Source organism: Ostrinia furnacalis, unplaced genomic scaffold (genome assembly GCF_004193835.3).
Source record: "Ostrinia furnacalis isolate ACB-3 unplaced genomic scaffold, ASM419383v2 OfSCF4462, whole genome shotgun sequence".
Classification (NCBI taxonomy): Eukaryota; Metazoa; Arthropoda; class Insecta; order Lepidoptera; family Crambidae; genus Ostrinia; species Ostrinia furnacalis.
In genome coordinates, this window is record NW_021134701.1 from 121,220 (window position 1) to 137,074 (window position 15,855).

General features: G+C 37.5%; 2 protein-coding genes across 5 annotated transcripts; one reads left to right on the forward strand and one right to left on the reverse strand.

The window, feature by feature from the left end:
• Positions 1–903: 903 nt before the first annotated feature.
• LOC114359550 (uncharacterized) lies at positions 904–10,127 on the forward strand. Of its 3 annotated transcripts, none has more exons than XM_028313988.1 (15): positions 904–1,158; positions 4,578–4,768; positions 5,264–5,445; positions 5,533–6,079; positions 6,155–6,305; positions 6,390–6,537; positions 6,664–6,775; positions 6,854–6,933; positions 7,008–7,105; positions 7,193–7,310; positions 7,600–7,838; positions 8,181–8,357; positions 8,610–8,709; positions 8,984–9,107; positions 9,434–10,127. In XM_028313988.1, exons 1-15 carry the CDS (start codon positions 1,071–1,073, stop codon positions 9,590–9,592), a joined length of 2,514 nt encoding a protein of 837 aa, XP_028169789.1. In that variant the 5' UTR covers positions 904–1,070; the 3' UTR covers positions 9,593–10,127. The 3 variants fall into 3 exon arrangements, with proteins under 3 accessions (XP_028169789.1, XP_028169790.1, XP_028169791.1); XM_028313989.1 differs by having other exon boundaries at positions 6,667–6,775; XM_028313990.1 differs by having other exon boundaries at positions 6,667–6,775; positions 8,987–9,107.
• Positions 10,128–10,193: 66 nt separating this feature from the next.
• Positions 10,194–15,627, reverse strand: Nf-YA (nuclear factor Y-box A). Of its 2 annotated transcripts, none has more exons than XM_028313994.1 (9): positions 15,503–15,627; positions 14,744–14,917; positions 14,279–14,336; positions 13,955–14,080; positions 13,688–13,779; positions 13,144–13,326; positions 12,526–12,608; positions 11,870–11,954; positions 10,194–11,432 (listed from the first exon to the last, which is right to left on the reverse strand). In XM_028313994.1, exons 2-9 carry the CDS (start codon positions 14,906–14,908, stop codon positions 11,358–11,360), a joined length of 867 nt encoding a protein of 288 aa, XP_028169795.1. In that variant the 5' UTR covers positions 14,909–14,917; positions 15,503–15,627; the 3' UTR covers positions 10,194–11,357. The 2 variants fall into 2 exon arrangements, with proteins under 2 accessions (XP_028169795.1, XP_028169796.1); XM_028313995.1 differs by lacking the exon at positions 15,503–15,627 and adding an exon at positions 15,247–15,449.
• Positions 15,628–15,855: the final 228 nt, after the last annotated feature.

The following is a 15,855-nucleotide window of genomic DNA, read 5'->3' on the forward strand; positions in this document are numbered from 1 at the left end:
TTTATTAATTAAGGTAGAAAAGTCAGTGGGAATAAATATTGCACAACGTGCACTATGAGTACACAAATAACTAGGCGTTCGTTTATAATACTTTTCAAACTACTAAAATATTAGAGCTTTTAAATCTTCTAGAATAGTAGCTTGAATTGCACTGGCAACACTACAATATTCAGACCATAGACAAAACTGTGCACAGATAAAAAATGACATCAATTTTGACAGGAAGGTGGAATATACAACGCCATCTATTACAGTTAATTTAAAACTTAAGTTTAAGTATGCCATAAGAAGCTTTTAATTTACGTAATTTACCTTAATGATTTGCTTTTATATGCACTTTTCTAGAAAACCTATATACTATTTCTAAATGTAACAAACCAGTATTAATCAGTATTAATATAAAATTACTTCTTGATTAAATTTTAATCTATGAAATGGTAGGTAAGTAGGGTGGGGTTACAGTTCACAGTCATAGCGACAAACGTTCGTAATTCTTAATTTCCTACTTATCATATTTAATACAGTAAACTTTCTTCTTTTGTAAATACATACATAACATTATACATAGAAACACCCAGACCAATAATAACTGATGTTCATGCACACATATGTTTGCACCGTGTGAAAGCGGATAACAAACCCGCGACCTCTGGCATATTAGTCCTACACCCAAAACATTAGGCTAAGTGATCGTCAAATAAATAAATAAAATAAGTAATGCTGCATCATTCATTATTGTTTTGTTTGAGTCAGTTAGCCTGCGCCGTCCTCGCTGAAAGTGAAGCTCCAACTTTATGAACAAAATGGCGGATCGGCGCATTGCGCGCGTAATTCAATGTGTGGTCGCGTAGCAACGCAACAAACAATCTCAAACTACCAAACGCACAGTAGTTATACCTCGTTTTTGGTAGGCGGATGGTGCTTATTGCCAAGGGTGCCATAGAATCGCGGTTTTCTGTGTAATTTAGGGCTCAATTTAATGTTTTTAACAAACATATTTTCTAAAATGCCCGTCCAACTTTACAAGTAACAGTGTTATAAAGAGCGACGTTATACAAAGCAAAGATATTATGTTGAAAAGTAAAATACTTTTTAATTTATTTTGTATGAGTATTATTTATGATGTTTATGCAGACGACTACGAAAATGACGACAAGAGTAAGTTTTTATTTACTTATTTTAGCACATCTAAAAGAAATCCAAAGCCCATCTAGAAGAAAGTTATTCATCACTTATTAGATTAATAGATCATCATAATTAAAAACCTAAACCTGTCATTGATATTCTTATTATTATGACTATAATGGGGATTAAATTACTATCCTTCCCTCTATGAAACCAAAGCCTTTTTGTTCCTTTTAAAGTTAATTTAATTATACGCTTATTTTGAGTAATTTATTTTAAAAAAATCTGCAATTTAGGTACCTACACCTACCTAACGGATGGCATGGATACGATTTCTTTCTTTCATAATATTTGATTACTAAGTAAGGTGGATATTTGAACAAATAAAACGTTTGAGTACAAGTAGGTATAAAAATAAAAACATCAAAAATATTTTTTTAACTTATCAAATTTTCTGTGCCATACCATAACCATAACTCACATCCTGAACAATTACTATATCAATCAACAGCAGAGGTCATCATTACGGTTGGCTGCACAGCCACAGATCAGAGACCATCATGTCAGGTGATTTGTTATTTTCGACCTTATCAGCACCGGAATAAGGAGATAAAAATCTTCTGGTCACTAAACTCACATCCGGGCAACACAAAGGGTGCGCCGGCGCACGGCCCGCGTGAAACCGCGGCATTACAGCACTATTATATGCCTTTTTGTGCGTTTGTATGTTGAAATCGAGCTCTATGTTTACGTAATGATTTTATCCTTATATGGTTTACATACTGGTTCCCTTTTTACGAATTCTGCGATAACTTCCAATGTTTAAATCAGCATGAAGAAAATCGGGAAAACAGCAATAAAATGTTGAATGAACTAAATGAGATTTACAAAACGATAAGCTTGGGATCTGCATACTTCAATAAACATTTAAGTGCTGTCAACCAGACTGTCAGTTGTTAATTTTAGTTGCTCGAACAAAACAAGCTTCACAAAATAAAGCACTGCATTCTTTCGGCTTTTTATACTTTTTGGATGGTTGCATTTTGTCTGGAATTTTTCTATGAAACATTGTGTCGGACTACCATTTCACAATTAGTTAATTTTAGAACCTAGGATTCGTAGGTTTCAATCGAATCAATAAATAAACCGGTATCATGTTGTTTACATATAATACACCATTCTATGTATTACAGTAGATAAGTCGAATATAACAGGCAGGAAATGCGTTTCTTTACTACAGGCCTCCGTGGTTGGCACGGGGTGGCGCAAAAGTACATCCCTGTGGAACGCCTAAGCGCAATCGACAAGAAAAAGCGTATTAACTATAAGTACTTGAATAGGATTAAAGTTCGTATAGATAAAAGATAACTGCACATAATAGGTACTCTCTCTAATCTGTGAGATTTCTTTTGTTTCCTGATCCTGATTGATACTAGACTCCTAGACAAGCTAAATCTAAAGCTTATGAAATTCCGCGGATTGTGCTTTTGTCAGTAGGTGTGGTCAACGACATATCAAATCAAGCTACAATTAATTTTATTAAAGGAGTAATATGTATTTCCAATTAAAGGTTTTTTTGCAAAAAAGTTAGTTACAACTTTGATGAATTTTTTCGCTTAATATCCGATTTTTGTGTTTCTAATATTACCCAGAATCACGAAAACTTAAATGCGGATTTTGTAACTAGAGTTAAGTTTTTCCTAATTAAGTATCAAGATCTGAAAGGAAAGTTTTCCTCAGTCCGCTTTCAGCTTGTCCCACACGCCTTGTTATGAAACTGTAGTTACTGGAAGTTACAGGAGGGCTAATAAACCATTTTATTCTGAAGATCACGCGATTCGGGAAATGTTTATCGACCTGTCATGGATGACGATTGACGTGAAATAATTGCCGTTGTCTTTTTGCTGCAGTCGTTATTTGAACTTACCCCCTTTGAAGCCCATTGTCTAGACCAATCCAATGAATGAATATTAATGTACATTTTAAACCAAAATATAAATATTAGGTACCTACTTTCAGTAATCAATACCCTAACCATACCTTCTCAAAACCATGTAAATCACACATACCTACCTCGTAACTATGAAAGTACGATTCCTTTTCTATCATAGATTATCGAGATACAATTAGCTAAATAGTTACTGGTTTATATATTACAACATACACGGAAATATCTGGTTTAATTTAAACAATGGAAGAAAAAATTATTCCACAGTTTTAATACAGTGTGAGTCACGTAATCACGTTAAAGTGTACATATGAAAATAGATGAAACTAGACCTATTTTTATCGACAAAAAAGAGGTCAAATTTTTTTTGAGATTTTTTTTAAATTTTTTATAGAAATTTTTTTCTTCCAATTACTTATTGTAAAGAAAACGTAATAACTTTTAAACTAAGCGGTATATCCTGATAAAATAAAAACAGTAATAATGCTAAATAACAGGCGATACTAAAAAACTACATGAAACACACAAAAAAGGCCAAAAAATAATAAAATAATGATACTTTTTGAAAAAAAGCTGCTTTTAAATTCGTGTTTTTTTGGTTATTTGATAAATTTCTCCAAAAAATGTCCCTATAATAGGTGGTTTTTATTACTTTGTATTATTCTCTATCGTATTATCTTTGTAAAACCAAAAATCGCATGTCTCTATCCCTATCACAACATTTGCTATGAGCGTTTGAACAAAGGCCTGCCACAACATTATTCTCCGCTGCAGGTAGAGAAAATTTTAATTTTAACTAAAATGCTTATTTTACTTCGAAATCTTTTGTTTTTATTTGAAATTTAACTTGTCTTTATCTAAATTACAAATCTAGAGCCATTTTCAGTTTCGTTGTTAACGAAGCGTTGAATAGCGCGCCCGGAGAGGCTTAGTTCAAACGATCATTGCAAATGTTGTGATAGGGATAGAGACATGCGATTTTTAGTTTTACGAAGGTCATACGATAGAGAATAATACAAAGTAGTAAAAACCACCGGTTATAGGGGCATTTTTTGGAGAAATTTATCAAACAACCAAAAAAAAAACGAAATTAAAAGCAGATTTTTTTCAAAAAGTATCATTTTTTATTATTTGTTGGCCTTTTTTGTGTATTTTATGTAATTTTTTAGTATCGCCTGTTATTTAGAATTATTACTGTTTTTATTTTATCAGGAAGGAGGAGGAGCTTAGTTTAAAAGTTATTACGTTTTCTTTACAATAAGTAATTGGAAGAAAAAAAATTCTATAAAAAATAAAAAATAAATCTCAAAAAATTTTTGACCTCTTTTTTGTCGATAAAAATAGGTCTAGTTTCATCTATTTTCATATGTACACTTTAACGTGACTCACACTGTATGTACACGTTTTTTACACGTAGACCACGGGAATACCAAAGTGTAAAGATTTTTGTGTATAGGTACTTCTTTCAAGTCATTTGCCTAAGATCTATACTTTCTTGCTCCAGTATACATGCTCGTATCTCGAGACCAGCACGAGCGCACCCCGCGCCTGGAAGACTTCTTCTGGACAGGCTCAGGAGACGGTCCACCACCACCTCCAGACCCGCCCATACCAACGCCAGCTAAGCCGACGTCACCGTATGTCCACACCACTACCGTACTTGCCACTGTGTACTTGGATTCTTACCCGCCACAGGTAAATAGGGGAGAGATTTAAATAAGAAACTCTTAGACTAGGCGCAGACCACCTTAGTTAGCCGATAGTTGGGCCCGATCCTGATTTGTATGAAGAATCGGTCGATACCTATTCGGCGGTGTAGTGTGCGCACTTCCATACAATATGTTCATACTGATCAACAGCTCGACCCAACTATAGGCTAACTAAAAGTTGGTGGTCTCTGCGCCTAGGCTTACTTCTGTAGATCAGTTTTCGTAGCCTCGGATGGGACACTATCTTTTTCAGTTCTTATAATCCACAATTCCACACGATTACAATAGTTGTAGCCGTTGTAGGATCGTTGAACTTGGAAATACAATTTAAGCCCACATGTTTTTGTATGCAAATTCGCCATTTTAGTACCTAAGTATTTGGATATTGATTTTAATTTTATTTAACACGGTCAAATTGCAATTTCGGTCTAATATGAAGTATTTTTAGTTAAGCCTTTTATATCAATAGACATTTACTCAGGCGGTGACAGATAAGACCACAGGAGAATGTGTCCTCAACTGTGGTGAACCAGGAGTACCCGACAGCTTGGAGCCAGAAATACCAGAGGACCGTCGCTACTGGCTCCTAACAGTCATCCAGGGGTCCACGCCTGACAGCTTACAACTGAGACTAGCCAGGTTGTACCAAAAAGCCTTTTTAAGGTAAGCAACTACCCAGTAATCTCTTTATAACTAATCAACTACATTTTTTCTTCTTTTAAAACTATACCACCTGCTATTCCATTGCAGACAGCAAGAAAGACACCTTGGCATCATAAAATCACTAGACGCACCTACTTCAAGAAAGAAACATGATGTTCATTCTTTCGTTGTAAACAAAGACAGCAATGTTAACCAAGTATCATACAGCGCAGAAACACCATACCGATACCACGATCTGCACAGTTCTGTGGCAGACCCTGTAGAGTCATTAAGTAGTCTTACTAAAGTAGTAGAAAAATCATTTCCTTCTTCCATAAATTCGTCAAAAATGATGTTACGTGTATACCCTGACGATCATTTAACATTAATCGATAATGTAGACCCAAAGTCAGTTATATCTGAAATAAAAGCAACAAGAATAAGTGAAGTAGAATCGTGGATACTGGCAACTCCTACAGTAGTGTTAAGGAAAAGGGAGATAAGAGACCGTGAAGAGTTAGAAGATGTTAAGGAGGATTTGATTGATTTGCCGCTGGAGACAGATACGAGTAACGAGACGTTGTTGTTCAAGCGAGAGATAATAAAACCAGAACAGCAGCCACCTGTGCAAGTGCACATACAGAATATTACTGAAGTAAGACTCCCCGGTTTAAGTTAGTCATTTTCACCTCTCATGAGTAGACAATTGAAGTTAATTTCTTGATTTTAGTCGCCAGAAACCGGTAGCGTTCAAATAGTATACGTGGTCCTTGTTGGTGGTCGCGCAGTGCCTGCTGCAGTAGCAGCAAGAGACATGCGTCTCGTGAGAGACGCAGAAGTGGCAAGGGAGCTGGGAGCAGTTGTCACTACTAAGGCTGAGCGTAAGTTTGACAAGAATTTCCCTTATGACATACCTATGCCTGGTTCCAAAACTATAAACTAAGATGGGTGACCAATATCGCCAGCAGCGTACCTGAAGGCAGCCGAAGGTCTGGAGGGTGAGGCGGAGACAGGAGGCGTCCATGGAACCGAGCTTTGGGCCCTCGCAGTGGGAGCAGTCGTGGCAGTACTACTGCTCCTGGTCCTCTTGGCTTTGCTGTGTCTGGCACATAGGTATCTATTTCTTCAGTTTCGTCTTCTTGTTCATTTTTTGATGATGTTACTTCATAATAATATGTTGAAAAATAGATTGAAGAATTTAAAAAATAATTAAGTTACCTTTGATCTATTCCCATTGAGCAGGAGGAAAGCAATCAAATCAGCAGCTTCCCTACGAGCGTACAGGAACGAGATGTTACGAGAAGCAGAACGCAATCAGTTGAAACAAGTTCATGAAGAAAAGGATGGGCGAGTACGTATCATCAAATTGCTTTGTAATTTGCCACAGTATCTTGATCATTGATAAAAAATATTGATTGATTGATTTCAGTTGATCAGCGTAGTGTCTCCGAGCAGGACAAGACCAAGCAGTACTTTACTACCAATTTACAGAGCTGGTAGTGCTTCAAGGTATACCCTTCTTTAATATCTATTAATAAGAGGATATCAATAAACCTAAACTAATTACCAATTTGTTGATCTAGTTCCTCAACAACCTCCTCTGGAGTATCAGAAGTAGCAGCAGCTATACGCCGAAGACAGAAGAAGCCCCATGCATTACGAATGCCTCAAAAGAAAAGAGGTAAGTTTCCAGCTCACTGAAAAAAGGTTCAATACATTTAGATTTATACCAGCAGGTGTGGGTCATAAAAAAATGTTTTCCTTTCAGTGGGCACTACAGACAGTTTGCTGGAAGCAGCAGGCGTTGATAGCTCGGATAGTCAGGCATCAGCGCCGCACACACCTACCTCATATCTTTCGATGCCATCAGTCAACTCCTTCCCAAGGTAAAAAAACACTTACTAGCTACTTTACTTCGATAAACATCTATAGATCGTTTCATCCACGAAGACGAGTCCCACAAATTTTTGGTGCAGGGAGTTTTATCAGAGTAATCCGAGCGTCATTATTGTAGTGTGCGTGTGCACTCATGAATAATTTAGCGTGTACCGATAACACTCAAACATTAGCGGAAGAATGGTGGGGCGCGACTTCGTGGATGAAACGAACTATAAACACTGAATGGCTACGATAATCCATGACCCACATGACACTACAAAGTTATGTTTTTTTCAGGGGCAATATCGTTGAGCCACTATCCCGTATCCTGGAACCAGTATCGGTGCGTCATCTGGACATAGATTCGCCGTGGTCTAGTCCAAAGCAAAAGACTGACAGGACCCAGGACAAAACCAAGGATGTGGTGCAAAGGCGACAGATGCCTTCACAGCTGGTGCGGCTCGGAAGCATAGATAAGGACCCAGGAGTCATAGGACCTTTGGTATGGGATCTTCACTGCCAGAGGATTAAAGATGGTAAGAATATCTAAGAATCTTTCAACTTTAGTGTAAATATTCTATTCCCTTCTTCGGCGATAACGCCCCCTTGTGGGCGCTGCAGGCTTAAAGGGGGGCGGTAAGAGACCCAGAAAAAAAATCGGGACGTTGTGTAGAGGCTTGAGAGACGTCATTTACTAGGAGGAATATTAGACACCGACTGAGCACTCGACACTCGACTACAAATGGGAGCGCTAAAATAATTTAATTAAATTCCCAACTTCCAAAAGATAAGCGTCAATTTTTTACTTAAATCAAGGGCTATAGGCCCTATGAGGTGATAAAATATAGCTGAGTACATTTACGGTCAAAACTCAACAGCATCAAAGCCATCCAGTCCCACCAAGTCTGGAGGCAAGCCCGTCCCGTCCCGCATGAGGCAGCGGTTCAACGAGCTTATGGATGACGCGTTTACGCTGTTTGGAAGTGCCTCGGGACAGTCCCGGGACACGCCAGGTGAATCTGAGAGGGACAGCGGAGACAAGCTTAAGAAGTCAGGTAAGATGAAATGCTCTTGTCATGACGCTAGTAACATGGTTGTTCCACAACCTGGAGTTTTGCTCCTGGTTCCTGGGACCAACTTGACCTTGACTGGTTGGTTTTTTTTGGCGGTCAAGCTGTGGATCCTGGCAACACAAGAGATGCAGCGGTGGGAACGAGAGGTGGGAATAGTCCCGTAATTGTTGCAAACAGAATCTTAATGACATGAGTCTGCCTTAAAATCTTAGTCTACCCTATTTTATTTTTCAGATACAGAGCAACTAGCCCAGGCAAGGAACGACAACGTGCGTCTACCGGGCTCCCCTTACACTGCCCTTGACACCGTGAGGGGACGATCAGCTGGCACTGGGTAAGTGGACTGTGGGTAGTTGTAAAATATAACTACACTGACCTCTGATGATATCATACACGTATTTAGTTTACCATAATTTCAATAGTTATCAATACGGTATGTTGAACTTCATGCATTTATTTGTGCAATATAATGTTGGCGCCCAACGTGTTGCCAAGTGAAAAAGTGGCCAGAAGTAAAATGAAGCTAGAAGTTATAAAAAAAAGTAAGAATAATAATAATAAATCTGAAAACACCTTCAACAATTAAGTCAAATTATCTTACCGCGCAGAAGAGGTGGCACTCAACCAGCAGAGGCGACCGCTAGCGTGCGCCCGCGCACATCGTTCACGCGGCCGGTAGCCGAGCGTAGGGCTCCGCCCCCCGCCAGGGCTTGGGGGCCCACGCCGCCACACGTGAGTTCCTGAAGAACTTAGAATTGATATTTATTCATCTGTAAGAAGCTAGAATAGATGATCTATGAAGCAGCCATCCTGCAACACCTAACACATTTTGTTATACTCTGTAGGTAGAATTGAATTATACAAAAAATACATTTGGGATGGTGATATTTCATCTCAAATGTATTTTTTGCTAATGGCTACATGTGAATGTAGCCATATTGCTTTGTATATCTACTTACACTTCAGGGCTCCTCTTTGCACCGTTTTATTGTTTGTTTGTAACAGGCATGAATAAATTGATAAAAATCTTGCACGTACCAATTTCGGGCGTTTTGCAGTCGCTGACCGGAGTGGCAGGTCGCGTCCCCGCAGTCAACCCTTCCTTGGTCCTGTCTGAAGGCCGCCTCGCACCGGAAGACCCTGCTATCCCGCTCATCTCCGCAATAAAGAGCGAGATACAACGCATCAGGGAACACGCACATAAACCTGACACGTAACTTGTAATCCGAAAGCGTCAAGTGATCCTGGTGGCCATTTTTCAAACTTCAACATTTCTGTTCATCAAATCTTAAATTGGTTTTTGTCTCAATGATTGATGGGTAGGGGGATTATTTTTTATATTTATACATTTTTTTTTTCAGTGAAAATCTAACCTCAGGATCTATGAGGAACCTCATAATTTAAGTAATATTAATTGTAAGAATCTCTATTAGATAATGATGTATGGATAAGACAAACATAGGTGGTTAATTTCAATGTTTTTGTTATGTATTTGATGTTTTGATATTATTTATCAGTTGTTTATATTTATTATTTAATTTTGTATTGTATATTTGAAAGGAATTATGTTTGTTGAACTTCTTTGTAAATACTAATCGTTTTGATATAATATGTACCTATGTAGAGAATAAGAAGGTAGTAGAACAGTAGTTTCACAATTAGAATTTGATGCCAACTCTACTTTATACAAGTACTAGATCTTTTTTGGAAATCATGTTTATGAATTTTTGGAATAAAATTGTTCAAAATAAATATGTTTGCTGAGTTTTAATTTGTAAAAGAAAACCAATCTTTTTATGTGCAATTTTTATTTTGTACTTAATTTACTTGCAATACAAAAGTTCTACACCCCTACTCAGTCCTATCATCATATTTACACAATTTACAAAGAATTTAATAATAACATTAAATTAATATTTTAGCATCACATCACGACCGAATTTTTAAACCATAATTTGGGCTCAACTTCATGATTGCAAATCTATACATAAAATTAGGAATATCATTATTGCTTTATAAAGCAAACTACTCAATAAGTTAAAAGAAAACTAAATAAAAAATATGCAACATAAAACATCTTATCCATAATCAAGTAACATGTTACTAAAATGTTATTTAGTAAGAAAAATAGTTTCACAAATCCATCATCTTTCTGGCAATGGCCTATGTTCTACATTGGGAAGAATAGATATCTCCATCTGTCCTAGCAGGCCAACCATGAAAAATATAAACAACAAAATTATTGCTTTCGTGCATGTGAAATCGTTAAGCTTTATCACATAATCAGCTAGTCTCCCATACTATTTGAAGCATGAAGAACTCCATTTATTTGGCATAAACACCTAAAACTTTAAATAACAATATGGAATAAAGTTTACAAGAAAGAAATACAACTTAGAATGAATGTCCAGCTAAGTCTGCATAAATATAGAGAACAAAATCTGTCTTAATGTTTTTAAAAAGTGATAAATTGATATAATTCTGAACAGAGTGTCAAGGAAGTCACTCCCTTAGGAAAAAAAAAAAAACAATTTAAACCCGGATTACGAAAAAAAGGGTTAAGTAGGTGCTGAAATCGGTGAATTCACACAAAAATAATCATTTCAAATCACCTGGATCTGTGTTGATTGGTATTAATGATGTTGACTCAGAGATGAGTCATCTTGTAAATATAACAAGTCCACAAGTTTTCACAATCACACCAGCACTAGTAAAGAGACTGCTGCATCACACTTAATTAGGAAGGCCAGTGGTCACACTCGTAGACATTCCGAGCTCGCTCTTCAGTGAACGAGCAAGCAGCTTTTCCGGGGACTTCACACTTAACACTTCTGGCCGTTTCATGTCATGTTTTGTCAGCGAGCTATCACTGGGCCAGAAGATCACTTGATACGAGTCTCTGGTACACTGGTGGAAGGCCTCTGGTGTTCATTCGGACTCGCTGGAATCGAGCGGGTCCCTCGAGGCGGGGACGGGCCTGCGCTACGCAGACTGAAGTGAGGTATGCGGTGCCAGTCGCCTCCACTGGTTTTGCTGGCGGTCTTGCGTTTCTTCGTCCTATAAAAAATAAAAATATAAAATATTTTATTCAGTTTTGACCAGTATTTTGGCACTTATGAACGTCAAAAATATTAATAAAAAAAAAAAACAGAAACCTTGAGTTAGGATACTAGGTTTAAAACAAACCGCTTTCTTATTATTTTTCATTCTGTATTTATTTGCAATTAGCCTCAAGACTATGAGCAAATCGGTTCTGTGATGCTGTCATGCAGTGGCTTCCCATTGGAACTCTAATTCCAGGATATGACACGTTACAGTCGTCTCACATATTGGTCCATGGTGAGTTGGAGAGCAAGTTCGTGAGGATGATGGTTTGATATAGCTTTTTTAATTAGGTAACATTGTAATCTCATTTTAGTAATTTAGGATACTTTGCTGTGTAAAAAGTAAAACAAATCTAGTTTAACTTTTAGAAAATATGTAAATCTACAAACCTGTATGATTGTGATAGATACAGTGTCAGGTTTCATATCTTCAAGTTGTTTGAGGTCTTCTGAAATATCCGCATTTTCCATATCTCTGAAAAGGTTAGACAATAACAATCAATATCAGTGATGCTGCAGTAAGCATCTGAAGATAAGCATCTAAACATGACCTGTAAAAATAGTTTGTTGGTTTTTTTTTTGCGCTCATCTGCAATCAGCCCCAAACTATAAGCAGATTTGTTCCATGCAGTTTTAACATGTTGAAGGAGCTCCCCAGCAGGATACTCCTCATTCACCATCTGTCACCAAGAATATCGTGGCGCTTCAGTCGTTTAGTGTAGCTGATGGTTGCCAACGCAGTATGCTCAGAGCTTCGTGGATTTCAGTGTTGGTAATGAACCATGGTGCATTTGAGATGGTTCTTAGGATGCCATTCTGCAGTCTCTGCACTATGTTTATGTTAGAGTCACTAGCACTTCCCCACAGCTGTGCGCCGTACATCCATATTGGTTTCAGGATCACTTTGTATATCAACAGTTTGTTGTCGATCGACAGTTTGGAGTTACGTGCCATTAGCCAGTAATGTTTTTTCCAGGTCAGCCTTTTGTTTAAGTCTAAGTTGGTGAAAATAAATAAATAAATAAAAATAGTTAAAAAAGTCTTACTTTTTACTACCAGAGTGGAATCTTCCCCCTTCGCCTCGTATCCTGTTCATGGCGTGCCTGTGTCTTGATTCGTGAAGGTATTTCTGAAATTAAATATTTAGTTTCGTTAGTTTGTTATTACAACTGAATCGCTATAATCTGAAATTTTGCCAGATGAAATTCAGACAGTAGAGAAATTCCTTTTCCTGAGGAACATGACCGTCATAGCTGGCGAATTGCTAAACGTAAGTGGCAGTGGGTGGCGCACATAACACGTAGAGCTAATAGGCGTTGGGACAGAAAAGTTCTCGAGTGGACCGGTCGTTGTAGAAATCCTTGAGGTAGGCCATTGGCCAGCAGTGCACAGCAAAATACTAATAAGATTCAGACTAACAGCATCTCTATCTGATGACATAACAGGGAATGCTTAAGAAAGCTTTATAATCGTCACGTGAGCTAGGGACTGGAATTCGCTGCCTGCTGCTGTCTTTCCTGAACACTATAATCCGGGCGTTTTCAAGGCGAGAGTGAATAGGCACTTACAGGGCAGATATGTACCATCCTAGACTGCATCTCACTTAACACCAGGTGCGATTGCGGTCAAATACCTGCCTTGTCTAGCATTAAAAAAAAACTTACCGGACGCTCTTTAGGGATCTTGCCAAGCTCGTGCAGCTTAGCGCGCGCCGCACGCCGCTTGAGGATGCGCTTGTACTGGCGCGCGTTGACGTACAGCAGCGGCTCCTCGTCTTCGCCGGAGCACGCGGGAGCCGGCGACGCCGCGCCGCCTCCGCTGCTGGCTCCGCTGTTACCGTTCACCATCTGGAAACATTTCAATTTAGTATAATTAAATTGATTAAACTGACATCGAAGGTAGATGGGTTTGGTACTTTGGTCAATGGTAATTTAAATCATCTCAAAACTAGTTCACCACAACATCAGGTGCGATTGTGGTCAAATATCTGCCTTGTTATGCATAAAAAAAAGTTAAAAGTTTTGTATGGACATTTTTTTCGACAATATTAGGAATGTAAAAATGCTATTTAAAATCCCACTTGCAAAAATAAATGAGTTTTATGCTAGTTCAATGCCCTGCTAATTTTGCATTTTCAGAGACGGAGAAAAAATTTAGCTTTTCTGCAGTGTATTTTTGATAATATAAGGGTTACTTTAATAAACTCACCATAACAATGTTGGGTTGATTCACAATCTGTTGCGGCTGAACAGCATTGCCGACTCCTGCCACATGCACGAGGTTCCCATTCAGGTTTATAACTAAAAAAATATAAATAATTCAAGTTTAAGTAAAAAACAGCTTATGTATGTCTTTACCAAACAAAACAACTGGACTTGTGAATTTCCTGATCCAATAGATGTCATATAGTTAACTACCTGCATGATTTAATCGATCGATACAAATAATATGTTCAAATTCTTACGACACACTTACCAGTAGGCTGGTGTATAATTTGGTGCTGATCTATAGTAGGCTGTGTGTTAGCGTTGGGCTGGTAGAGGAACGTCTGTCCATCCGGAGTCTGAACCAGTTGCATCGGCTGCATGTTACTGCTAGCCCCTGAAATGATAAGTAGCTTCATATTAAACAATTTGTTACTATTAATTACTATCAATATTAGTGAGAAAGTAAGAATGAAAAGTATTTATTTGATGCAAGTAAAAAATAAAATAACATCTAAAAACTAAACAACAGAGTACAAGCACCAAAATGACATTTACATAAAATGGCACAGTAATAAATAAATTAACAAATTACCTTGCAAACTGGATATTGGCAACACTTGCAATTGTTGTAACTGTTGGCCATTCGCTACCTGTCAATAGAAAAAAAACACTTATTCAAAGGCTATCAAATTATTTCATGTAACTTTTTAAGTTTTTTTTTTCAAACAGGGCAATAGGCCCCCCAAGATTGCATTGCTTAAGGGTACTTGCTTCTTATAATGTTTAGGGGCTCTACTTGGTTAATGCAGCCCTAAATGCAACACTTCTGTTACAGTAGATTCGGTGAATTTCCTCAGATAAACGAAACAAAACAACTATCCATGCAGTAATTTTGATCTAGTAATATTAAGGTTAATTGGTTCTGGTTCTGATACTACTACCTGGATTTGAGGTGTCCCAATCTGATTGCATGTACAAATACAACAGTCCGTTAGATATTACATTAGATAATTAAACCTCAATTTGAAGAAATATTATCCTTAAAACTTTTCATTACCTGTATAGCAGGGCCTGTGGATGGTATTGTATGGACAACTATCTGCTGTCCATTGGGTCCCTGTATCATATGAGGGGTGTTGTTCATTTGCAACACTTGCAACTGCTGTCCATTGATGGTCATCACTTGGGTGCCATCTGAACTCTGTATTTGTGCATGCTCCATTATTTACCACTGAAAGACAGATTAGTAACCTTATACTAATAATACAAAAAAGTTTTAAGTTGCACAGAGTAACAAACTAATTATTTAATTAACAAAAGTATTTAAATTAAGCACAGTAGGTAGAGAACTAATTAAAATCCCATCATAATTAGGTTATACAAGTAACTAAGCTAGGTAAATATTTAAAAAAATACGTAAGGGTGGGTTATACGTTATACCTGCCTGGTCAAGTATTACTAAAAATTCAGAGGAACAAGTATCGTTTAATTAACTTTGTAGCAAAGTGTTTTCACTTGACAAGAAGATATGGGAGCTTGTGGCCCGTGAAGTTAATTTACCTGGTATTTATTTAATCACATGTAAGCCATAGAAAGTTTAACTTCACTAACTTCATCATTCTAGCTAGATAAATATGCAACACGTCATTATTACGAGGCCAAAGGTAAGCTAACGTAACCAAAATGGCTGCTTCTCAAGTAATTTCGCCAAACATATTGTAGATAGAATTCCCACAAAGAGCCGACATTTACTTTTATAAATAAAACTTATTTGCGAGACTCGCAAAAGGAAAATTCGGCGAAAATCCAAACTTACATTGAGGTCCTCTCACTGGTATTTCAATGATTGGTTGACAAAGGATAGACCAATGGCCGAAGTCAATGATCGCAGGAACGCAGTAGATTGGTTCGGCGCATTACCACTCCCAAAGAAGCGCGGTTACCCCGCTATCCAATCGTTCACGTAATTAATATTTTGTCTATGGTTTATTTTGAGATGCCCAGTGAGGCTGCCTTATTGATCGAAAATTCAACCAGTCAACATTTAGATTTGTTTTTAGAAATGGAATGGGGTTGGGTAGGGGAATATAAAACTTTATTTTACTAGTAGGGGAACTGGTGTAAGCCGTAGTTTATTTTATTAAATTAATTCTATTTACATTGAGATTA